Source organism: Nycticebus coucang, chromosome 2 (genome assembly GCF_027406575.1).
Source record: "Nycticebus coucang isolate mNycCou1 chromosome 2, mNycCou1.pri, whole genome shotgun sequence".
In the NCBI taxonomy this organism is placed as follows: Eukaryota; Metazoa; Chordata; class Mammalia; order Primates; family Lorisidae; genus Nycticebus; species Nycticebus coucang.
Genome location: NC_069781.1, coordinates 15558918 through 15586073, shown reverse-complemented (window position 1 = coordinate 15586073; position 27156 = coordinate 15558918). Strand labels below are relative to the sequence as shown.

The window sequence follows — 27156 nt, the reverse complement described above, 5'->3', positions numbered from 1 at the left end:
GCAGGTGAGCTCCAGGTGCTGAAGACACTCGCCCAGGGTCACGCAGCTGGAAAGAGGGAGGGCTCCTCCTCCTTTGCGTTCCCCATCCCACCCCGGGCCTGGAAACACTTAGCACACTCGAGCACTGGGAACAGTCACAAGGCTGTGGTTGCTTTTGCTAGATGCAGTCTGTCCAAACCAGTGGCCGTCCCATCTGCCCTCCAGACCCACCCAATGGCTGCCCATGCAGCCTGTCCACAGCAAGACTTGTAGCAAAACAACCACCCGGGCCCTCCACCCTGCCACTCTGGCCACGCCAGGGGTCTGTGGCTTGGCCATGTGTGCTGGGCCCTCATGATACTCCTGGAGTAGCTGTCACTGTCAAACAGATGTGACCACACTGTCCCCTGGGATGACCCCGAGATGCGTCCACGTTGCAACTGTCTCCTTTACCCTAGCTTTCTGATGGCTCAGGTCAGGACTTGTTTTCTCTGATCCCATCTCTAAGCTCTGCCCATTTACCCCTTCTAATGTTTTAAACCACCTACCTCACAGGTGAGTTGGGCATTTTTCTGGGAACCAAAGGCCTGGGGTCCAAGTGCCTAAGGACAGATCTCTGGATGACAGTGACCCCTCTTAATACTGATCACTGTCTGAATTCCCTTTCAGAGGTTCCTGCCATCTTCCCTGGAAAATGGTGCTGGTGGGAGCCCAGCTCCTGGGGTAGCCTCTCTGGGTTTGGGGCTGCACCTTGGGACCAGCCGGCTCTTCTACTATCGAATGAGTGCCCGGTCCGTTAGAGACACTGCCCCATTCCCTCCCTTTTCACTTCCTGCTCCATGCAACCTATTACCCTCCTGCCATAGATGGAGATGGCCCAAGTGCTAAGTAAAGGGTGCATATTTGTAAAGGAATATGCAACCGTGCAAATGAAACCTACCGACAACCCCCATCAACATGAGCGGACCTTTGGAACATTGCATGTAGCAGAAAAGAATGTTGCAGAAGACGTCAGACTTTATAACAGCACTTTTATAAAACTCAGTAACAGGCAAAGCAAAACAATATATTCTTTAGGGGTACATTCATGCATTTAAAAAGTATTTTTTAAAGCGGGAAATGATAAACATGAAATTCAGGATAACGGTTACCTCGGGGATGTGCAGGGAAATGGGCTGGGGAGAAGCACGCCCGGGGAGGCTTGGGTGGGAGGTGGTTTGGGATAACCATTTTGTCATTGTGCCATTTTGCTTCATGGCTTACAAGTACGTTCCATGTTTTCTTTCTTTAATTTATCAGCTGCCACAAAATAATGTAAAGATTAGACGGAAAGGGCCCCAGAGGTGCCTCTTCTTTTCTTCTCCCCCCATCCCTAGTGGTGAGGAAGTGTGCACCTACTGGGTGTCTGGACGCTGTCCCCACCATGCCCAGCATCACAGCCAAATGACGTGTAAGAAAGCTCGACTGCAACCCCCTTTCCTTCCCTCCCACACACTGGCTTAGTCCGCTACGCTCTGAAGACAATTCTCAGGAAAGTCTCCAGTGAGTTCCCCATTGACATCTGGCCGCACTTGGTGTGCTGGCCTTGGCCTACTGCTTCTCTGAGCCCCTTCCTTGGCATTCCGGGCTCCTCCTCTCCTGAAATCCCTTCTGTATCTTAAGACATTGCTTCTTGGCCTCTGTTGGTGCACCCCTGAGGGTCTTCTCAGGCCTCCTCTCACCCTACAGCCCCTCAGGCCTCGTGTCACATCTGAATGATGAGTTTTCATCTGTCTCTAGCCCAGACTGTTTCTCCTGGACCCAGACCCAAATATTCAATTGTCCACTCAACTTCTCCACTCAGATGTCACATAGACGCTTGAGTCCAACCCTTGCCCTTCTTCTCACAGCCTGGTTCTCTCCAAGGGCCACCCAGACAAATGCCCAGGCCACCCTCAAGTCAGGCTTGGTTGCTCCCCAGCCCCATCCAGTCGCCAAGTCTAGCCCTTCTGCCTCCTTACACGTGCTCTCCATCTCTACCAAGACCTTCCTCATCCAAGCCTGCTTGCTCTCTGGCTCATATGAAGGCTGATGTCTCACTAGGAACCTCCCTGCCTCCAGCCTTGCCTCTGTCCTTCTCCCCTTGCAGACCCTTTGTTCTTTGCAACTTATAGATCCGATGTGTAACTGTCTGCTGCTTAAAGTCCTCCATTGGCCCCTTCCCCCAGGATCCCCATGGCTTGGCCCCTACCTTCCTCTCCCACCCCATCGTCCCTCATCTCCCTCCATGCCTCTGCCCTAAACCCACTCTCCAACCATCCTGAACCTCAGCACACACGTGCTTCCCTCTTACCTCTCAAGCGCAAACGTGTCTCCTCCTAGAGTACTTTTCCTTCCCAACCCCGCCCTGCTTTGTCTAACTCTTACTCCAGGTTCCAGTTTAGCTGCTATTTCTTCTGGGAAGCCTTTCCAATCCCACCCAGAGAATGTCGGATGGTTCCACAGTCTCACAGCACCTAGTCTATTCTAGCCCTTGTAACACTCTTAAATTATGTGCCTCTCAAACCAGACTCTATGCATGAGCAGAAGCCTGCCTTGTTGTCTCCCTAGAACACAGAACAACACCTGACTCCTACTAAAGGGGTAAAGGTTGGTAAATGAATGAATGAATGAATGAATGATGGCACTCAGCCTTACATATGTTCTCTCATTTAATTCTTACAAGAATCCTTTAAGGAGGTACTGTTAGACTCATTTTACAGGTGACAGAAGGGAAGTAACTTGCCCCAAATCACAGCTAACAAGTAGAAATCTGAAAGTTGGACCAGGGTTTCATACTGAAGCCCACAGCAGAGCCACCTGTCCCCTCCTCTGGCCACCTCGCTCCCATTGCCCAGCCCACACAAGGCTAGGGAGCCTTCTCAAGGCCCAGTCAAGGCTGGGAACTGGCGATGGTTACCTGGAAGCACGTGGGGCCGGGCCTTCCGGCGGGGATATCTGACTGGTAGAAGACTTTGAGCTCTGGGGTCAAGGCGATGACGGTCTTGATCACCACGGAGATGATGTCAGACCAGACCTTCTTGATATCAACGCCTTTGGAGGACAACCTACAAAGGATGCTCGAGAAAGTCCTTTTGCTCCCTGTGCTAGCACTGTCGGAATGGACAAAGTTGCCGCTGTGGATGTTCAGTGAGTAGTTGGTTAAGTGCATAAAGACGTGGTGCAGATTTTTGGGGCTGGGCTCCTGATATGGCTCTGTACAAAATCGCGAGAGTCCGTCTTTGGCTATGTAAATCTCTAAGGGTTCCAAGGACTTTAGTAAGACATACAAACGAATATCAAACTTGAGCTTGTCGATAAGGAGAGGTTTGCAGATGTATTCCTGGACCACCGCCGGCCTGCTCTGCAGGGTCCCTGCCAGGCGGATGTCATTGGGGTCCTTAATGAGGTAGATTCCATCACCCTGACAACCACCATCAGGTTTCACAATAAAAGTGGGCTTCCAGGAGGGGTCATCATCTTTCACCATTCGAACCTGGGAGGGGGGAAAAGAATGGTTACATTATTTGTGTATTCTCTTCCTCTCTGGATCCCCAACACAGAGCAGGGCATTAGCAAATGTTTGGTCACTGAGTTAAAAAATGATCCCCGCCTATAATACTCATTAAACATCTGCCATGAAGACAACACTATATAGATACAGGGATAGCGACGTGAGGATTGTCCTTGTGCTCCCGAGCAAGACAGAGAGTATGGTGGATTGGCAGTCACAAGACCTGGGTTCAAATCCTGTTTTTCCAGTTATTAGCTGTGTCTTTGAACCATTCACATAACTCATAATAATGCTGGGAATAGTAATGATGGTGATCTAATATCATCTAATATAGTGATGATATTAGGCGCTATATTAGGCGCTTAGATAAGTTACCTCATCTAACCTTCACAAAAAATATGACTTTGCCCTTATAAGTCAGAAACAGAGAAGGTGGAGCAGTTGTTAAGAGTAGGGTTTGGAGTCAGACAGCCTGGGCTCAGACCCTGGCCCTGCTGCTTACTCTGTGACCTTGGCCAAGTGACTTACGTTATCTGCACCTCCTTCATCTGGAAATAAGACTAAGATTGTTCTGAGGATCAAATGTGATGACAAGTGCAAATGCCCAAGTGGAACCCGACATGGAAGGACAGCCACAAAGCCCAGCTCTGGCTATTCTTGAATGAAGTAACTTGCCAGATAACCCAGGGGCCAGACTTAGGACTAGAATCTGGATTGATGACTCTAAAGCCCTGAGCCTTCCTCAATGCTACCATGTCTCGGTTTCCTCATTTTAAAAAACGGAATATAAACCCTACCCTCACTGGGGCATCATAAAGATGAAATAAGCTGAAATTCACCGAGGGCCAAACACGATACCAAACACAGAGCCGGTGCACAGATGTCTGTCTGATCGTTTATATCTGTTATTTAGCTTAGTCGGTAGACTTGGCCCATCCTTCTGTCTGTTGAGACCTCTTCGAAACTAGATTCTGTCATCTACAATATTTGCTCTCCTCCCAGGTCCCGGTCAGGAGGACACTCACATAATTAATTATCAGGGCATTTGTCCAGTTCACATAGTCAATCCAGCTATGGCCTCAGACCCTTTGAAACATTTTGTGCAGTTCTGGACGGTGGATGGACTACAATGGCAGCAGAGGAGCTTTTCACTAGGAAAGAGGAGCTGGAGGGATGTAAAGGTGGATTTGAGAGATGGAGCCATCCTCTCTGTGGCTTCTGGCATGAAAGTTCCTTCTGAACTCTGCCACTGACAGCAGGCTGAGTTGGTGGCATTCCACAGCAGCGGACTCGCCTTGGCCTTCCACCTTTGCTGCGTAAGCCCAGTCCAGGACATCTGGGTTGAACTTATCTCTTTGACCAGGCTATATTTCTAAGTGAAGCTTCTGCCAATTCCTTGAGCACTATCAGCTATCCCAGGCTTGTAAAAGATCTTTAACAATGGAGAAACACTTAAAGCTTTAATAATGGTCCACATCAATTGTTTCCCCTTGTCAGCAGGATTTGAGAATGGAACTTCACGAGAGATCAATGCAAGTCTCCCAGGGCTTTCTACCAGCCTTTCTTGCAACTGTGACCTTGACGTTTATGTGTTATTTAATATTCATCCAAAGCACTCAAAACTTGGGCCTTTACAGTAAATATAAGCATGCTGGACAAATGGCAATTATGGATCAGGAAGTGAAAAATGTCAGGTTTGCTCTGATAGGTAATTTTTCTCTCTGGAAAGCTGTTGCTATGCCAGAGATACTAACAGTTCAATATATTATCAGGAGCAATATTTTCTTCTTTGAGTTCAGTGTATACGCCTTAAATAAATTAAACCACATGGTCAATACTCTCTGTCATTCACTGTATTACTGAATATCTCTTCTACTCTTTGCCAAAGTAGAGCTATACAAATCAAGATTATTATTATTATTTTTTTTTTTTTTTGAGACAGAGCTGCCCTTGGTAGAGTACAGTGGTATTATAGCTCACAGCAACCTCGAACCCTTGGGCTTAAGTGATATTCTTGCCTCAGTCTCCCAAATAGCTGGGACTACAGGCACCCGCCTCAATGCCTGGCTATTTTTTTGTTGCAATTGTTATTGTTTAGCTGGCCGGGCTGGGTTTGAATCCACCAGCTTCGGTGTATGTCGCTGGCGCTATAACCACTGTGGTATGAGCGCCGAGCCAAATCAAGACTATTAATACTAATAGAATAGTATTGGTTCCAGGTCACAGCTAATCCAATGGTATCTATAGGATTTTTGGAACTGGAAGGATTCTGAAAGCTCAATACCATCCATTCCTTTCAGAATTCAGAGAGGAAGGTGGGGCTCAGAGAGGTGGTACAACTTGCCTTGAGTCCTGTAACTGACTAATGGGATGGTCAGGTCAAGAACTGAGTTCTCCCGGCCTCACTTCAGGTTTGATGTACCAGTTTTACCTCTCATAAGATAAAATTAAAGGTCTCTTTTTCCTCTCTTTACTATAGGAAAGGTTCTCTTAATGTATTAGACAGTATTGGTGTCTTAGCCTTGGCCGCACTCTATATTTTGGTCCATGAGCATGGTCAGGGAGCTTGAATTGGCTAGAACTGCCCCAGTTTCAGATCTTCTGTCTGGCCTCCTGGCTTTTCAAAATACAGGTGTGATCTACAGGAAAACTTCATAGCTGTTCAGAATGTGGTTCCCATAGCTATCAAATCCTTCAGCCACTACTACTTAAAGAAGAGAAAAAGATATTTCAGAATTCATATTCACTCTCCTCTGAGGTTTTACTCAAGAGCAACCCTTTCCCCCATTATTAAAGTTAAGAACTAATGCACTGATTCTTAAGAAGTCATGCACAAGGGCAGTGGCTGTGGCTCAGTGAGTAGGGCACTGGCCCCATATACCGAGGGTGGCAGGTTCAAACCCAGCCCCAGCCAAACTGCAACAAAAAAATAGCCAGGTTTTGTGGGGGGCCCCTGTAGTCCCAGCTACTCAGGAGGCTGAGGCAAGAGAATCACCTAAGCCCAAGAGCTGGAGGTTGCTGTGAGCTGTGATGCCACAGCACTCTACCGAGGGTGGCAAAGTGAAACTCTGTCTCTAAAAAAAAAAAAAAGTCATGCACCAGAATGAAAATATGTTCTATGTATCTGGGCCCTGGCCCTAGAAACTCTCATTTAATCGATCTGGCATAAGACCTGGGCATGTGTGTTTTAGAAAAAGCACCACAAATGATTCTGATGTGCATTCTGTCTGAGAAATACTGGACTAATGTGGATTAAATAAAAACACAAACAGAAACCAAGATACTGAATGAAGTTTTATGCTTTTGTGTTAGCCGGAGTATGAGGAAGACTTGCGCTTAGGCTACTACTGATGGTATCTGTAGTTTTATCCAAACCTGCTGTTGGACCTGAAATCCATTATCTTGTAACTGTAGACACGGAGGGCTAAAAAAGATAAGGGAGGATGCGGTGGCCTGATTGCTTGGCACGCCTCCTGCCTCCTGGAAAATTGATGTCTTTTACTGCCCCCTAGTGGATATTTAGGAACCCGCGACCAGGAAAGTCACCCCGTTCAAAATTCCAGCAGTGCTTAGCAATAAGATACTCGTATTCAGCCTTAAGAAAGAAGAAAATTCTGACACATGCTACAACATGGATGTATCTTGAGGACATTGTGCTAAGTTAAATAAGCCAAACACAAAAAGACAATTATTATATGATTCCATTTACATGAGGTACCTAGAATAGTCAAATTCCTAGAGACAGATAGTAGAACGGCGTTTGCTGGGGGATGCGGGGTGGGGGGAGAGAGGAGAGTTGGTGTTTAATGAGTACAGAAGATCAGTTTTGCAAGATAAAAGTTCAGGGGTGGATGGCTGCACAACAATGAATTTACTTAATGCCACTGAACACCTAATATACACACAATGTACACTTGAAGGTGGTCAATCTGATAAATTTTGTTATGTATGTTTTACTAAAATTTTTAATTAAAAATAAAAAAACTGTTTGGAAAAGAGATAGCTGTTTGTGAGTTAGGGAGACTGTATTCAAGTAAAAACAGAACATCTGGATTTTTATTCCAATTTGGTAAGGTTATTTCTGACCATGTGACCTTGAGAAAGTCACCTAACTTCCTAGACTCCATTGTCTTCACCTGTTAAACAAAGGTCACACTGAGGTTCAGCTGACAAGTGCTGAACAATGCTTTATCCTGACATCACCACAGCTGATGGCTGCGTTGCAAACATACGCGTGGCATTACTCACACAGCAGAGCTGTTGTGATCAGCACATTGGGACGAACTAACTGTTAGAGCAGGAGATTTGGATTGGAGATTTCTGATGTACTTGAGGACGTCAGCTGGGCATGAGGGGAAAGCAAGCTAAAATATTTGGAGGGAGAAATTCAGCAACCAGAAAACCCAGCTACAAAATGCTATTAGCAATGAGGGCCAAGCCAGAGCACAGTTTCTGAGGAAATACCGTGTCTGCAATACCAGGGAAGTAAAAGCCAGTTAGAGCAGTCCTTTGTCACTCAGTGGATTTGCATTCAATCTGGGCAACTCAGACCCTTGGTGTCACAGGCACATGCTGCAGATCTTAAGCACAAAAATGCCTCTGGTAAATGAAGTCAGTGTCACAAAGCACATGCTGGACAGGGTGAGGGGACCAGCTCTGGCAGCACTGGGGGCTGAGCCTGGTACCCAGTTCCTACACTCAGGGTTCAAGGCGGTTTCCGAGTCCAGCGAGGACTGAAGCTGTCTGCAGGAAAGGTCCCTGGCCAGATGGGAGGGGCAGGAGGGGCTGAGCCAGACAAGGCTAAGGGGGCTGCCGCAGGGGGGCGTTGTGAAGGCAGGAGAGAGCAGGAGACATCTGGGGCACTGTGATAGTTCCAATGGCTGGTGAACAGAACAGGAGTGCAGTGGGGGAGTGCACGTGGCAATCCTACTAGTGAGATGGGCAGGGGCCGGTGATTCTGATGACAACCATAATCAGCGTGCGCACACTGAGCACTTATTATGGGGCAGATGCTCTTCTAGGAGCCCTGCATATGTTATCTCATTCAATCCTCACAACAATCCTATTTTACATGTAAGGGAATGGAGGCCCAGAGATGTTGAGTAACTGGCCAAAGGTTACACAGCCAATAGGTCGTGGAGACAGAATTTGAACCAGACGATCAGGGTTCCAGGGTCCATGTGGAGAAGGAAGGAGGGCTGCACTGAGGAAGGGGATGGTAGGTGGCAAGCTCGGTGTGAGGTAGGGGCTGACGGGGAAAGTCTTACCCTATCAGCGAGTTTGGACAATGTCTCCTGAAGTTCTGGAGACTCACTGGCAGGTCTGAGAAGGAAGCTGCTTAATTAGCTGCGTGCTGTGGAAAGGCCTCTGGCTGCTGCATGGAAAATGTCCTGGAGGGGCAGGTGGTCGGTGACAGAGAGGAAACTGAACTGAGAGGAAAAGCCTGAAAAGCTGGCAGTGGAGCTGGAGGGCGGTGGGAGGGGAGGCCTGAGACAGATTTTGACATTAAAATGGACAAACATAGTGACTCAAGTGAGGGCTACGAGAGCATGCAGGGTCGCTTCCAAATGTCAAGCAGATGGTGGCTACAGTCGCAGGGAATAAAAAGGTTTGGGGGGTGCAGCGGGGGTAGGGGAGAGCCAGAGAGAGGGACCCAGGGCACATGAGACTGGTGAGGTTCTGTGCCACCTGGACATGCGTGTCTGGAGCTTGGGAGAGAGACCTGGTGTCATGGGGCCCATGGTGATGGCTGAGGCCTTGGCAATGGCCCGTGTTACACAGGGAAAGGATAAGAGGGATGACACCACCTGGGAACCAGAGCTGCACAGGCAGAAAAGATCACAAACCGCCTTGTGTTTGTACTTGCCAGATTTTCAACTGGCCAGTGACATACACCCATGTCACCAGGGCACGCAAGAGGAAGAGGATTTGGAATGATGGGACCAGATGCAGGAAGGTCCCGAGGCCATCAAAGTCCTGAAGGGCTGGGCTGGGGCAGGGAGCAGGGAGCTGAAATAGGGAAACGAGACAGAGAAGAGGTGGAGTCGGGGGTGGGGGCTGGTGCCTGGAAGGATGTGAGGGGGCAGAGAAAGAGGAAGTGTCACTAATGATCTCAGGGTTTGGGGCTTCAGTAATTGGAGGGGGTGATGATACCAATTGCAGATTTAGGGACTACAGGAAGAGGAGCAGGTCTCACTCAGTGCAAGTGGGAGGGGAGATGAGTTCCCTTCATCGCTAAGTATCGCCTTGTGACCACAGCCACGAGCTGAGTTAGGCCTCTGTCATCTCCTTCCTCAGGCCCTCGACTGCTCAGGGAACCAGATTATGTCATCCAGTATCCCCTGGAGATGATTATTTTGATACAATAACTCCCCCAATCTTAGAAAGAATAAGAACTGCTGACAGGGGAAGACTAGGATCTTAGGCCTAGACGTGGCATGTCTTGAACTGAGGGAAGGGTGTCCAAATGAACCCTCAGCTGGACAGTCAGTGGGACAGCTGTGACCACGTGGAGAGGGGGAGTCCCTGCCACTGCAGGATCAAACATTTTCACCACTCCCTGGATTTTGAAGCATTCCAGTTAAGAAAATCTAAGTGGCAAAAACCCAACCCTGTTCGGTTTACCACTGATGAGTATCCTGAGTTTTCTCAGGCAGTTTAAAAGCAACAGCATCAATTATGCCTGAGGAGGTGGAGCTGACCACTCACATGCAACTCCTTGGCTGGCCCAAGAGGCCCTTCTGCCTAGACAGGCCGGCTCTAACTTCCAGCAGCCTTGTTTCCTGCCCCCCCAAGCACCCCCATCATCCTCTCTCACACCTGCGTGCTTACACAGACTTCCCCTTGGCCTCCACTGGCCGCCTTGCCCCTTCTTTGCCTGTAGAGCTCCTATCCATCATCTACGGCCCAGCCCAAAAGTTCCCTCAGAGAAGCCTTTCCTGACCTGCAACCCTCCACACAGAGACCTTTTATCTTCCAAAGCATTTCTGTATATTGAGCTACCCTGTATCTTCACAAACACCCCTTCAAGACCCCAGAAAGGAATCATCACCGTGCACACATGCATGGGCACACATACACACACATGTGAACATGGGCACAAACAATGAAACTGAGGCCCAGGAGCAAGGAGGTTCTTCGGAGGCCACACAGCGAGTGACAAAGCCAGAACTAAACCATAAAATCGCCAGATTTCCAAACCAAACTTCTTTCTGCCGTAATTCATTCAGGCACCTGAAGTCTTTCAAGAGAAACCCTGAAATAAATACTTTCTCCTTGTTCAGAATAACAACGTAACATTTGCTTGGTGCTATGATAAATTTCAACCCTTTGCAGAGATAGTCCTTTATTGAGTCTTCAAATCTCCGCTCTATGGAAAATGAGAAAAATGGAGGCCCAGAGAAGTAAGAGGCCTGTAGTCACCAGCTATCAGGTTGAAGTGTCAGGCTGGGCCCAGGCTGCCCTTTCTTTGAAGATGATCTTGGATATTCTGGGGAGGTCCGCACAGCTTCACACCATGGGCTGCTCAGGGAAACTGGTGCTTCTGCTTGGAAAAATGGAGCGATAAGGAACAGCCTCTCCACGTGCTCTGCCTCCATCCAGCCTGCTGCCTCTGCAACTGCATGGCCCCACTTTTGGTGAACAGCAACTTTTTACGGGCCACAATCTATCCATCATTAATGAGGAACCAAAAAGCCGCACTGGGACATACCTAGGACAATAAAACCTGCCTACTAGGAAGGAGCAAGTCATCGTGTGAGGCTGTCCATTTTCTTGTCTGGTCTCAACACCTGACCCCTCACTGCTGGAGGTGAGGACACCAGCTGGGCCAGGCAGCCCTGCCCTTCCCCCCCCAGGTCCAGTCCCAGCGTCTACCCAGCCCTACCTAAATGCCCTCCCATGTGGACCCCCAGCCAGGCTTGCATGGCCTGAAGCCCAGCATTCTAAGGGCCCCCGAGCATACTAGGCTCCCCACTGCCTGAGCCCACACACCTGGGTGTCTGCAGGGAGCAGCAGAGTAGAAGGCATGGGCTCAGAGTCAGACAGCCCTGGGTTCAGGTCTCAGCTCTGCCACTTCCTAGCAGTAGGACCCTCACCCGGCGACATACCCCTCTCTGTATCTCAATGTCCTCACTGTAAACAGGAGCGATGGTGCGTAGTACCTACGGTTATGTGAGGACTAAGTAATGTCATGCGTTTGTGTCTGACACAGTGCGGTGTTTTATTGTTTTGTTTGTACTAGTCTGCCTTGGTTTCCTGTCACCCTCTGGATTCCTGAAGGAGGCTCACCCCTGCCTACTTGGCTACGGTCTAAACGCCTGCCTGCTACCCTACAGTGCTCTCCCTGGGGTGACAGGTCCTGTCTCTGAGCCTCAGCTGTCTCCTGGGTCCCCTCGGTGCCATGGTCTTTGGGGCCACCCAAGTTCTCCCCCATCGTCTCCTTTTGAGAGGTCAGAAGGCATCGCAGCAGAGCACAGCCGGAATATAACCCTGGGTTGCTGAGTAAGCTCCCCTTCCAGCTAAAATCGTTTTCCAGGAGTGAGGATTTCCCACTAATGAACTGGCCAAATAATCTCCAGCTCTCTTCCAAGTGTGTACAACTCAGTTATAGTCAAAGGCGCCTCAGATCACCGCCCCCAGCTTTTCCTGCTTTCCAACACTGTAGTCCTGTATCTCCTCATTCCTGCCACAATTTCCACATTAAACTTTACAATGCAAGAACATCAATGCCATACTTTTCAACACTCAAACCAGGTCTTCCAGCCCTGATGCCCTTTTGGCTAAACCAGCAGCTATGATCAATTGCAGTAATGACCAGTGCCAGGCACTGGGTGGGGCGTGACGCTATGTGTACATGAGATCTGATCCTACAAGACAAGTAACATCCTTTTCATTCTCAGACTTTGTAGCTGGAAGGTTTTCCACACCCTCCAAGACACTATGCATAGAAGAGGCGGTGTTAACTAAGTACCTCCCTCCTCCTGCCGACTCTGTCCTGGCCTAGCACAGGAGGGACTCAGTGAACGCTTCTTGGATCCTGCCTGTCTCACTTTGTTCAATGCGCTGTCACTTTATCCAGGACTACAGGTAACATCACTTCGCATGCTGGTGATTCCAGCCACTCCTTGGCCTTGGGCTAGAGTGTCCACTGAACTTGGTAAGTCCCGCCCACTCTCTGTCTCTAATGCACACCTCTCATGGGCTCCAGACTTGAATCATAAGACGTGTCAAATTTAACATGTACCAAACTAACCTCATTGTCTTTTCCCTCAGATGTATTCCTCCTCTTCCATCCATGTTCCCAAGCCAGAAATCTGGGATCGCCTTCCTCAGCATTACCCAGTCTCACCTTGTCACCGAAATGCTGCCATTTCTGCTTAACACTCCCACAGGCCTCTGATCCTCTCAGCATTTCTTACCTGGATTATTCCAGCAGCTTCCTCTATGTCAGACATATCCTATATATTATTATATTTTCAATTCTTACAAGCAACCCTATGAGGTAGGCATTAAAGGGCAAGCCAGATGAAATCACCATTTTTATAGGTACATACGTACACACACAAGTTCATTTGGGTCAAGCTAACACTGTCACTATTCCCCTACTACAGGAGAAGAGGAAACTGGGATTTGAGGGTAAGTGATTTCCCCAAGGTCAGGTTCTGCACGAGGGAGCCAGACTCTGAACCCAGACATGTGTTCAGATTTCCAAAGGCCACACCTTTTCTGCCAAATCATATCACATTTCAAGGTCCATACACCAGTTCCTAAAGGAACACTCACAACTTTAAATACATTATTTAAAATAGTAATACATGTTAATGCTTTATAATTAATAATAATATGTAATAATAACAACTGCCATTTATGAGCACCTACAATGTGCCCTACATTAGTTATTTAATCATCACAGCCACGCTATGAGAAATCTACTAATATTGTTTTTTTTTTCCTTTTTTAAGTTTCTGGTTTGGTTTCCTTCCTTGGTTGTATTTATGTGTGTGTGTGTGTGTGTGAGATATTGGTTTTAATAATGTTACAAGTAAGGCATCTGAGGCTCAGAAAAGTCAGGAGACCTGTGAACCACAAAGGAAGTTGCAAGCACAAAGTGAATTTGGGCCATGCTAATTTGGACATGGCTATGAATTTGGACACTGGCCCTGATCATGGCCGGTGGCTGGGTCTCCCTGGCTCGTGGCTCCAGGGTGGGCATAGACAGCAGCGCGGAGCTGGTACTTCTGGGCAAGAGCTCCAGCCTCTAACAGGAGCACTGAATGGAAACCGACAGACCAAGAAGACAGTTTCAAACACAGACCAGTCTGTTCTGGGAGCCGAGCAGGGGCAGCCAAGTGCCTGCCCAGGAACTAGACAGCCTGATCATTTGCACCAGGAAAGTGAGAACAGGCTCTCCTGCAAGCCTCTGGATTTCAACTGCTGGTTTAAATTTCAAGGAGAAGCAGAAGGTGTTGACATGTAAGGAATTACTTGAACATGCCTTTGATCACCCTGAAGCTCTGGGGTGTTCTAAATGAGCAGGCTGGCTGGAAGCTAAGCTGAGCTGAGTTTTACAAAGGAACTCCTACTGTGCCCCTGACGGCCAGCTGGAGAAGCCACTTTTCCTTAAGTAAACACTGTTTCCCCTCCTTTCATTTCAGTGGGAGCAGGTGGCCAGGACACGGGCAGAACTGCGGCTAAGCCCTCTCCTATTGGCTCACAGGAAATGTTAGCCCAGAGCCCCTCCTGACCTCTGGCTGGTTTCTTAACCTCGGTGGCCCTCTGTTAGGACACCCCTCTGCTTCCTTAATAAATCAAAGAGGGGCAGTGGAGGCTGTCTACCCGTGTGGGCAGAGACTCCTCAACTGTTCCTCAAATTTCTATTCCCTTTGGGACATCTCACTAGACACTGGGAGGGAGGAGAGTTTGGTTCCCCTTTAATGCTCAGAACCAAGCCCAGGCTGAATTCTTTCTTTGTTCCCCATCACATAGCCCAAGCTTTGAAAAGACTTTATTAATGACTCGAGGAGAGCAGAAGGGAAATAAACCCAGAGAGGAGCAGGAAAGCAGATAATGGTATTTACAAGAAGCTCTCACCTCAGCACGACCACGGGGCTCCTAAGTTTGCCCTTAGATGGCAGAGGACAATGTCCCCATGCCCTTGGGGCACAACCTAGAGTCCCTGGCTCAGCTCTGAGAAATCTCCCGCCCAGCTGTCCAAGCCTCACTGCCCACTGACAGTGGAAAGTTCTCCTTTTGGGAGTCCTCGCCTAGGAATCAAAAGACAGAACAGCTATGCTATGGTCTCAACGGGACAGCCATTTCAGGATACGATGCCATACGGTAAAGAGCCACAGAAGAAATGTGATAGGAAATAGCAAGGTATTTATCATCTAACAGCACCAATATCTTTATCTGTCAAATGGATATTGTAATAAAACCTCTCTGATACAGCATTTCCCAGACTTGCACGGCTAGGGAGCACTTTTAAAATTATGATGTACTTGCGCTACACCAATAGGGGCTCACACATATTCAGATTAATAATGTGGACTGATTATAATCTCAATATATAAGATCTGGTGACATGGTGGTATTAGTCAATGGTGACGTTAGTCAATATATATTTAACATAACGGTGATTAATCTGAAGCCATTTACCTTTTTGCTTTCAACTTGAATCCAAGTAGGCATGAGCTTCTTGTGTGTGTTCTGCCCACAGAATTTTTTTTTTTTACCACAGAATTTTTAAAGTACCTCATGGTTATCTAAACAAAGAGTGAAATCCGAGGGCAGCTGAGATAAATCTGGCTGATTTTACACTGATAAATCATTTTGTCCTGAGCTGCTTTTAAGTCCTTGCTGGAAGATGCATCAAACATGTCACACTGGGGGAAGGAAAGAGAAAGAAACTAACCCACACTGAGCCTCGCAGTGCAGGCGGCTCCACAAGATTCTCACTGAACACTCGGTCTCTTGTCCATCCTTCCAGCATCCTGTGAGGTGGTCCTTATCTGAGTTTTATAGAGACCAAAGGTGACCCTGCAAGGCCACATATGTGGCTGTGGATGGAATTAAACACAGATCTAGCCAGCTCCGGGGCCCAGTTCTTTCCATGACACAACACTGCTTAGGGAAGCGGAGCCATACGCCCATGGCTGGGCAGTCTTTGCCTTCCTATTACAATACAAGCTCTATGCAAAAAAGAATCACGTCAGATTTGTTTATCACAATCATCTCAGTGTCAAGTACGATGCCAGAAAGCTCAAGGGAGTTGGATACAAGTGTTTGAAACTTCAAAAGGATTATGATAGTCTGAAGGGAACATGCGTGTTCACAGGACCCAGAGGGCCGAACCTCATCCAGAGGGGATGGCAAAGGAAGATGAGATACAGGGGAAAAGGCCTCAATTCAGGAATATTTTACAAGTTAGAGCCCTCCCACTGTGTGATGAGTTCCCTTGGTCATCTGAATATGATCGAGTATAGGCTGGACCCCGGCAGTCTGGCCAGCTGGAGGGTGGGGTGGGGCTGGTTGGTCTCTCGGGTCCTTTCCAGTACCTAAGATGTGTTTATCCTTTGGTGCTGACTTCCTCCACTCTAGGTCTACTTAGTTCCTCTGCGTGATTCAGTCAAGTCTCTTTACCTCTCTGGGCCTCAGTTTCCTCATCTGTACAATAGGAGGCATTTGTTTGATGACTCTATTGAGAATTCTTCTGCTTAGGGCATCCAAGATCCTGCAGGCTCTCTGGAGAGCAAGGGCTATGACAAGACCACATGCAGGATGGTGTCATGCTGCTAGAGGTTACAAGACTTCCTGTGGGTGCCCTCTCTGTGTGTCAGCTCTGGCCACCCAGCTTCCTCACCTAGGCATGGAGACAGACCAGGTTCAACCTGATTCAGAAAGTAACGTGGGAATCAGGCAAACCCATAACATTCGACATAATTCTGGAATGTGTTGAAAGTTAACACGTTCCAGCAATATAAGTGTGTTTACGCTTCTAAGGAAGAGGGATGAGAGTGCTTCTGTTCCATACAGAGCCATGTGTGGCTCTCAGTGAGGCCGGCACTGCCGCCTAGGGAGGGTTTAGGTGATATCTGGGGGGTGCTTCTCATTGTCGCAATTAATGAAGGGTATCCCTGGTAGAGGGGTATCCCTGGGTAGAGGCCTGGAATGCCCAGAATGTGACAGTCCTGCCACGCCTTCATGAAGTTGAAATATCTACCTGTACGTAACAGGAAGATAACTTAGAACCTGGCCCCTTGTTACATATAAATAAAAGGTATTTCATACGGTTTAAATAGTGCATCACAATTTTCCAGGAATGTTAAAACCATGTATATAGGGAGAATATTACACTTTGCCTTTTTTCTTACCTTGAGATAGTGTCTCACTTTGTCACCCTGGGTAGAGTGCTGTTGCATCACAGCTCACAGCAACCTCCAACTCTTGGGCTCATGTGATTCTCTTGCCTCAACCTCCTGAGTAGCTGGGACTATAGGTGCCTGCCACCAAGCTGCGCTAATTTTAGAGACAAGGATCTCGCTCTTGATCAGGCTGGTCTCAAACTCCTGAACTCAAGCAATCCACCTGCCTCGGCCTCCCAGAGTGCTGGGATTATAGGTGTGTGCCACCGCACTGGCCTATAGCGTCCTTTTAATATTTCAGAAATATCACATCAATGATGATACAGTGCCTCACGGTATTTGAGTTACCCATACAACATCCGGCAAATGGATGTGAAAGTAGCTTAAAATGTCAAATATAAACAAATATTATAGATAGAGAACATAATGTTTAATCAAATGTTGTCCCAGTTACTCATTAGTCTGACCGCTTCATTATGTCACATAGTATAACAGTGCCAGAGTATTTATTCAATGAAAGGTAGAGTATTTTGTTACAAATGACTTTTGTAACATTCTGCTTTAGAGAACATTTAGAGTAGGTTTTTTGAGAAACAAGTCTAAACTATTGTATGTGGAACTGTGTGTATACATTGACTATATTTCAGTCTGGGATATTAAAGAGTATCATAATTTATCTTGATAAAAAGCAGGAGCAGGAGAGCCCTGGAATAATGACACCTCTTATAGCAATGAGCATACCTAATACCCATGAAATGAAACCAGGCCTTTGTGGAGAATTGGCTGATTCCAGGATGGGGTCAAGGAAAACACAAGAAAAGCCTGGAATACCTGCTTGTGCAAAAGAGAATGCTCAAACAATAAATGGGACTCTTAAAAGGACTCAGGGCTTTATTGGCCAAATCTTGGATAAGTCTGAGCACCAAAGTAAATAAGCATGGGATTATAGATTATAACCTGTTGAATAAAATAAGAATCCCTGAGTTCACACTAATATGTATGCATACAAGTATGGGTAACGAAGTCAGAAGACAAAGGTTTTTCCTTAAAGTAGAAACTCAGCTGACGTATAGACAGAATGATAGAGTTAGGTAGTTACTATGTGGCTGCCATCACGATAACAACTGATACGGGCAAAAATCATTAATGGAGGCAAAAAAGAGAGGGTGAAAATTTGAGGAGTAACAGGACCTACTTACATACATAGCTTAAATTATCTTCCCACAAAATACTTATTAATTAGAAAAAGGGAAATAGTAACTTGTTAATGACAGTCTGGCAGACACCACATTAACCACAAATAAAAGCTGGAATCAGCAGAAAAAGGACACGTGACATCATCTGCTTCCTGATATGATGCCCCTAAGAAAAACACAAAAGCCAACATTCTGTGGCTTTCCTGCCAAAAATGCATATCCTGAATCTAATAATAAGGAAACCTCAGATAAACCCAAATTGGGGGCTGCTATGCTAAATAACTAGCTTATTAATATCAATGTTGGCCAGGTGTAATGCCTGACACCTGTAATCCTAGCACTTTGGGAGGTCAAGCCTGAGGGATTGCTTGAGCTCAGGACTTGGAGACCAGCCTGAGTGAGAGCAAGACCCTGTCTCTACAAAAAAATAGAAAAATTAGCTGGGTGTGGTGGTGTGTGCCTGTGATCCTAGCTGCTCGGGATGCTAAGGCAGGAGGATTGCTTGAGCCCAGGAGTTTGAGGTTGCCGTGAGCTAGACTGATGCCATGGCACTCTAGCCAGGGCAACAGAGGGAGACTCTGTGTCAAAAAGAATAAATAAATAAAAGGTCAATGTTAAGACCCACAAAGAAAGACTAAGACATTTTTCCAGATTAAAGGAAACTTAAGAGACACAACAAATGAATGTAATGACTTTGTTTTGCTATAAATAATAGAGACAATTGTCAAAATCTGAATATGAAACAACGGAGTGAAGAGACAACTATGGAATGGGAGAAAATATTTGCAAACCACACATCTGAGAAGGGGTTAATATCTAAAACATATAAGGAATTTAGAAGGACAAATAATGCACGATCTCACTTAATGTAGAATCTAAATTCCTTATACATTTCAACTGAATAGTATGAAAACAAAGAAACAATAAATAAACATTTATTTTAAAATGGGCAAAGGCTTGTTGAAGATCAAATGACAATATGAAATAATACTCAAAATCACTAGTTATCAGAGACATGCAACTTAAAACACAATGAGCTATCACCTTATGCCTATCACAGTGGCTATTATCAAAAAGACAAAAGATGACACCCAGAGAGAATGTGAAGGAAATGGAAACTCCGTATACTACTGGAGGAATGTAGATTAATAACACCAGTATGAAAAACAGTATGGAGTTGAAGAAACAATTAAAACTACAACTGCCACATGATCCAGCAATCCCACTTCTGGGTTATACATCCAAAGGAAATGAAGAGTATGTTGAAGAGATGTCTGCACTCCCATGTTTACGGCAACACTGTTCACGAAATAGCCAAGGTACGGAATCAGCCTAAGTATACATCAATGGATGACTGGATAAAGAAAATGTGGCAGATATATGCAGTGGAATACCATTCTGCCTGAAAAAAGAAGGAAATTCTGTCATCTGCAACAACTTGAACATTAGGTTAAGTGAAATAAGCCAAGCACAGAAAGACAAACACTGCATGATCTCAGTCACATGTGGGATCTGAAAAGGCTGAACACGGGATTCAGAATGGTGGGGCTGGGGATGTGAGGGGCGTGGGAAGATATTGGTCTAAGAGTATAAAATTTCAGTTAGATAATTGTACAGCCTGGTGACTATAGTTAAAAACATATATTGCATTCTTGAAAATTGCTAATAGTAGATGTTAGCATTCTCACCACACACAAAAAAGTACATGCGGTAATTCATATGTGTATGTTAATTAGCTTGACTTAGCTATTCTATAATGTATATATATATTTCAAAACAACATGTTGTAAAAATACAGTAGAACCTCCATAGTTGACCACCTCCCTACACTGACCACCTCCTTAAGTCGACACAATTTTCATAGACCAGACATGCAGCACATGTACGCATCAATAGTGTAGGCATAGTTCCTTGTGTTGGTCACTGTATGTTGACCAGTTTGTTATAGTTCCTTGGGTGGTCAACTTACAGAGGCTCTACTAATATACAATTTTTATTTATCCATTTTGGACTAGCAAATTGTGGTACATGTATACCATGGAATATTATGCAGCCTTAAAGAAAGATGGAAACTTTACCTCTTTCATGTTTACATGGATGGAGCTGGAACATATTCTTCTTAGCAAAGTATCTCAGGGATGGACGAAAAAGTATCCAATGTACTCAACTCTACTATGAAGCTAAATTATAGCTTTCACATGAAGGCTATAACCCAACTATAGCACAAGACTATGGGCAAAGGGCCAAGGAAGGGGAAGGGAGGGGGGAGGTTTTGGTGGAGGGAGGGTAATGGGTGGGGCCACATCTACAGTGCATCTTAGAATGGGTACAGGTGAAACTTACTAAATGCAGAATACAAATGCCTGCATACAGTAACTAAGAAAATGCCATGAAGGCTACGTTGAACAGTTTGATGAGAATATTTCAGATTGTATATGAAACCCACACATTGTACCCCTTGATTGCACTAATGTACACAGCTATGATTTAACAATAAAAATAAATAAATTAAAAAAAAAACTCTATTCGCTGTTATCTTCACTAAAGTGTTTTTGGATTACTTTTTTTTTTTTTTTTTTGAGACAGAGTCTCACTTTGTCCCCTCTGGTAGAGTGCCGTGGCATCACAGCTCACAGCAACCTCAAACTCTTGGGCTCAAGCGATCCTCTTGCCTCAGCCTCCCAAGTATCTAGGACTACAGGTGCCTGTCATAAGGCCCGGCTATTTTTAGACACAGGGTCTCACTCTTGCTCAGGCTGGTCTGGAACTCCTGACCTCAGGCAATCTAACTGCCTCAGCCTCCCAGAGTGCTAGGATTACAGGTGTAAGCAATCGCGCCCAGCCTGTTTTGTATTACTTTTGTTACATTACTTTGTGATGTAGAAATTTAACGAGATAAATGATGCATAAATGTTTCTTATCTGTATATTACTATTGTTCTTTATTCTCTGCATAGTATACATATGTAGACATATAACACACACATATATATTGCACATATTAGATACACACTCGATATGTGTAATAAACACTATATTTATTACATAAACACTATATATGAGTATACATCATAGATACAGGGTATAGATATGTATACATATATATACATTGTATGTACTATACAGAGAAAAGAGAATAATAAGTAATGCACATATATGTACATGTGACTGTGCATATACCTGTCCACATAGATAGTCATTTTAGTGCCTGCCTCCTATAGAGTAACAGGGCCGTAATGAATGTTAAGAGGTTATATGCATCTATTCCATAATTTCAGATAGCTAAAATTCTGAAAGTCAATGTATTTTTTTTTCTTTGCTATCTCTGGAGATGGCTGCTATATAGAAATAAATAATTTTAATAAGTAATCAAATAATTTCTCATAAACTAAATAAATTTAATTCTCCAGTATGTTTTTCTTTCACTTTTTAAAAATCTTTGTATTGGGGCAGCGCCTGTGGCTCAGTGAGTAGGGCGCTGGCCCCATATGCCAAGGGTGGTGGGTTCAAACCCAGCCCCGGCCAAACTGCAACAAAAAATAGCCGGGCGTTGTGGCGGATGCCTGTAGTCCCAGCTGCTTGGGAGGCTGAGGCAAGAGAATTGGGTGAACCCAAGTGTTAGAGGTTGCTGTGAGCCATGTGACCTCAAGGCACTCTACCCAAGGGCGGTACAGTGAGACTCTGTCTCTACAAAAAAAAAAAATCTTTGTATTTCTCCCATAAGACTTGCACATTGGGCAATCATGAAATACGTATAGACCAGCTGATAGCTTTACTCTGACTCTTCTAACCATTATTCTGCCTTCCGATGTTTAGTGAATCTGATACTTAGGACATTCTTCTTTATGAATCATGTTACATAAGTCCCTTTCCTATTATTCACTCAATACAACTGACTGCGAAAATGAAACCCATGTGAACTCCCTCCTTTTATAAAAATGAGATTCAGATACTGCTTAAAATACATCTATTTTTTGTTCTTGCTTGCAATAGAAACACACGAGAGCCTCCTCAAGGAAATGAAATTATTTTAAGATTTTTCCAGCCCTGTAACATGGGAGTTGGTGAACTTTGGACCATGGTCGCACCTCTGCTTGTTTTGTAGATAAAGTTTTCTTGGAACACATTCACACTCTCTTGTTCATGTATCGTCTTTCACACTCCACAGGCAGAGCTGAGTCATGGTGACACAAACTCTATGACCCACCAAGCTGAACAACAGCTTTACATCATGTGCTCTTGTTATAATCCATGAATAGTATCTTATGTACATTTTCCCCTAATTTCTTGATTAAACCTGCAAGATGGATATACTCTCATTACCTCCATTTTGCAAATGAAGAAAATAAGAGATGAGACCAGTGAGTGTAGCCCCTGGCTCCAACTGGGCCTGTGAGCAGAGAAGCAGACAACAGTGTGGACTGAGTCTGGCAAGTGGAAGTGTGGATCCCTGGCTCCAATTGTGCTGCTGGAGACCCTTGAACCCCTCACTGTCAAGCAGGGTTTGCACTGACTGAGACAATTTAATTGGAACCCGTGTCTGGGGCTGTCCACTCGGGGACATTCTGAGGTTGACCTTTGAAGTTCTATAGCAGAAAAGAACTGAAGGGTGGGACTGGGCACCACAGCTGTTTGTATCTCTTCACAGTTGATATTTAAACCTAATATTGTGCCTTCTTAGGATAGGGTAGAGGTTGGCTAATATCAAAACAGAGCTAGCTTGCGCTATCTCACCAAGTAGGTCCTCAAAGTCACTGGCCAAAACTCTAAAAGAAGCCTTTGTAAGGTTGTAGGAGATAAGCCACAATTACAAAGCCTAGCTCTTTGGTAAGGGGCTATCTGTACTACCTGGGAACCCCAAGTCAATCTCACCCTACCAGTTCTAATAACCAAATGGTGGAAAATAAACATGGTGTGGACCCAACAGAAGAACTCTGGCAACATGAATAACCAGAGTAGATCAACCCCCACCCCCTAAAAAAAATGACAAAAGAGATACAACTGAAGATGCTATGCATAGACAAATGGCAGCAATGTCAGAAGTGGAATTCAGAATATGGAGGCAAATAAGATAAATAGAATGGAAGAAAAGATTGAAATTGAATTCCAAAGAGTAGTTCTAAAGTTGTCTCAAGAAATTAATGAATTCAAAGCCCAAGTCACCAAAGATATGGACATAATGAGAAAAGAGATAGCAGAGCTCAAAGAAATGAAAAAGTTAGTTGAGGAGCTCCAGAATACAGTAGAATCCCTCAGTAATAGAGTTGACCAGGCAGAAGAAAGGATCTCTGAAACTGAGGACAAAGGGTTTGAATGTTCTCAAACACTCAAAGAGGCAGAGAAATGGAGAGCAAAAACTGATCATTCCCTGAGAGAGTTGTGGGATCACTCCAAAAGATCAAACATTCGTATATAGGAATTCCTGCAGGAGGAGAGGATGGTCCTAAAGGTACAGATGCTCTACTCCCAGAGATTTTGGAGGAGAATTTCCCAAGCATTGCCAAGATATAGAACTGTAGATAGCAGACAGTTTCAGAACCCCAGCAAGACTCAATCCAAATAAAGCATCTCCTAGACACATTGTGATTAACTTTGCCAAAGTTAAGACAAAGGAGAAAATTCTGCAAACAGCCAGACATAAGAAAAGCATCACCTACAAAGGGAGAAGTATCAGAATGACTGCAGATCTCTTAGCCGAAATGTTTCAAGCCAGAAGAAGATGGTCATTGACCTTCAATCTCCTAAAACAAAACAACTCCCAGCCCAGGATCCTGTATCCAGCTAATCTGAGTTTCATTTGTGATGGAGAAATCAAATACTTTAATGGCACAGACATGTTGAAGAAATTTGCCATAACTAAACCAGCTCTCTAGGATATTCTCAGACCCATCCTGTACAACAACCAGCTCAATGCTCTACCTCCAAAGTAAACCCACCCAGAAATTTTTGAATAAAACCCAACTTCCACAGTGGTGAAAGGATTAAAAATGCCCACCGGACATCCAAAAATCATGACACCCAAAACACAACCAGGTTTATCAATTCTCTCAATTAATGCAAATGGTTTAAATTGTCCTCTAAAGAGGCACAGGCTGGCTGACTGGAAACATAAACTCAGACTGGAGATCTGCTGTATACAAGAACCTCACCTTACCTTAAAGGATAAAAATGGAGTCAGGGTGAAGGGATGGAATTGTATAATACAGGCAAATGGAAACCAGAAAAAAGCAGGGGTTGCAATTTTAGTAGCAGATACAATTGGCTTGAAACCAACAAAGATAAAGAAAGATAAGGAAGGTCACTACATATTTGTCAAGGGAAACACCCAGCATGAAGAGATTTTGATAAAATTAACATTTATGCATCCTATCAGAATGCTCCTCAATTCATAAAGCAGACCCTAATGGATATGAACAACTTGACATCTTCCTGCAGTATAATAGTTGGAGATTTTAACACCCCTTTAACAGTTTTGGATAGATCCTCCAAGAAGAAACTAAACAAAGAAATATTAGACTTAACCTGACCCTAGAACAAATGGACTTTACAGACCTCTATAGAACATTTCACCCTAATAAAACTGAGTATACATTCTTCTCATCAGCCCATGGGTCATCCTCCATAGATCATATCCTAGGACACAAGTCTAACCTCAGCAAATTTAAAAGTATAGAAATTATTCCTTGTGGCAGCACCTATGGCTCAAAGGAGTAGGGTGCCGGTCCCATATACTGGAGGTGGCAGGTTCAAACCCAGCCCCGCCCAAAAAAAGGGGGAAAAAAAAGAAAGAAATTATTCCTTGTATCTTCTCAGACTGCCATGGAATAAAAGTTGAACTCAACACCAACAGGAATCCTCACACTCAAACAAAGTCATGAAAACTAAATAACCTCAGGCTGGGCTCGACGCCTGTAGCTCAAGTGGCTAAGGCACCAGCCACATACACCAGAGCTGGCGGGTTCAAATCCAGCCCGGGCCTGCCAAGCAGCAATGACAACTACAACCAAAAAATGGCTGGGCATTGTGGCAGGCGCCTATAGTCCCAGCTACTTGAGAGCCTTAGGCAAGAGAATCACTTAAGCCCAGGAGTGGAAGTTGCTGTGAGCTGTGATGCCACAGCACTCTACCCAGGATGACAGCTTGAGGCTCTATCTAAAAAAAAATAATAATATAAAATAAAATAACCTTAGGCTGAATGATAGCTGGGTCAAAGACAAGATTAAGAAGGAAATCACCAAATTTTGGAACAAAATAATAATGACATAAATTATAAAACCTGTGGGATAGTGCAAAGGAAGTCCTAAGAGGGAAATTTATAGCATTGGAAGCCTTCATTAAGAAAACAGAAAGAGAGGAAGCCAACAACTTAAATACTGAAATAGCATCAATAATACAAAATCTCCCCAAAAAAGAAAAGTCCAGGACCAGATGGCTTCACATCTAAATTCTATCAAACTTTTCAAGAGGAATCAGTAGCTATATTATACAATGTTTTCCAAAGCATAGAAAAAGAAGGAATACTTCCCAACAAATTCTATGAAGCAAATATCACCCTGATACCCAAACCAGGAAAGGATCCAACAAAGCAAGAAAATTATAGACCAATATCATTAATGAATATCAAGGCAAAAATATTCAATAAGATCTTAGCAAACAGAATTCAATAACACATCAAAAAAGTTATACACCATGATCAAGTTGATTTTATTCCAGGGTTGCAGGGTTGGTTCAACATATGCAAATCTATAAATATAATACATCACATCAATAAAATAAAAAACAAAGACCATATGATTCTTTCAATTGACGCAGAAAAAGCCTTTGATAACATCCAGCATCCTTTCGTGATCAGAACACTTAAGAAAATAGGCATAGAAGGAACATTTCTTTTTTTTTTTTGTAGAGACAAAGTCTCACTTTATTGCCCTTGGTAGGGTGCCGTGGTAACAGTAACCTTCCACTCCTGGGCTTAGGAGATTTTCTTGCCTCAGCTTCCCAAGTAACTGGGACTACAGGCGCCCACCACAAAACCCAGCTATTTTTTTGTTGCAGTTTGGCCAGGGCTGGGTTTGAACCTGCCACCCTCGGTATATTGGGCCAGCACCCTACCCACTGAGCCATAGACGCCACCCAGAGGGAACATTTCTTAAACTGATGGAGGCCATCTACAGCAAACCCACAGCTCATATCATATTGAATGGTGTAAAACGGAGAACATTTCCACTCAGATCAGGAATGAGTCAAGGATGCCCACTGTCTCCACTGCTAGTCAACATGGTAATGGAAGTCTTAGCCATCACAATCAGGCAAGAGAGGCTATTAGTACCAGCTAAGTGCCTAGAATACATAAGTTGGGGCATGTCACTTATATTCTCTTATTTTCTTGATGGACAACATGGAGCTAACAAGAGTATCCATCTCAGAGGTTTAATTGAGAATTAAATTAGGAAAAATGTGTATGGTGTATTTATTCATGGATTTTCACCAGAGTACATGACGTTCACCCCATAAGTAACTAGCACTTTTGTAATAAAGTAAACGTATAATAAAAAATTAAAAATCTGAATATATTCTGAAAGTGATTAGATTAGATAACAACTAGTACTGAATCGATGTTACTTTCATGGTTTTGAGAAAATACTCTTTCATGTATGAAATACACAGAATTGGTTAGGGATATATATATATATATATAGGAACTTCTATATAGACAACTTGCTCTCAAAAAGAAGAGCAGGCAACTGTGGTAAAATGTTAATATCTGGGGTTGAGTGAAGGGTTTGTACAAATTGTTTTTCGTTATTCTTACAATTTCTCAGTAAGTCTGAAATTATGTCAAAATAAAAAGCTAAAAGAAAATAGAAGAGGGCATTAGGTCCAAAAGCATAAAGAAACACTGCTATAAATCTATTCTAACCAAACATATCCTTTATCTTATTCTTCTAACCCTTCCTTAAAATATATAGGACAGGCAGCGCCTGTGGCTCAAGGAGTAGGGCGCCGGTCCCATATGCCGGAGGTAGTGGGTTCAAACCCAGCCCCGGCCAAAAAAAACCAAAAAAAAAAAAAAAAAAAAAAAAATATATATA

General features: G+C 44.6%; 1 protein-coding gene across 5 annotated transcripts in view; it reads right to left on the bottom strand.

Moving 5' to 3' along the window:
- The window catches only part of TTLL11 (tubulin tyrosine ligase like 11), a 273808-nt gene that overhangs the window by 165122 nt on the left and 81530 nt on the right, over window positions 1-27156 (bottom strand). For 4 of the 5 annotated variants that reach the window (XM_053566767.1, XM_053566785.1, XM_053566775.1 and 1 more), the window contains one exon: window positions 2918-3493. The exons of the other annotated variant lie outside the window; for it this stretch is intronic. In XM_053566767.1, the coding sequence (XP_053422742.1) occupies window positions 2918-3493 (576 nt within the window). The remainder of the gene's footprint in view (window positions 1-2917; window positions 3494-27156) is intronic. 5 annotated transcript variants of the gene reach the window in all.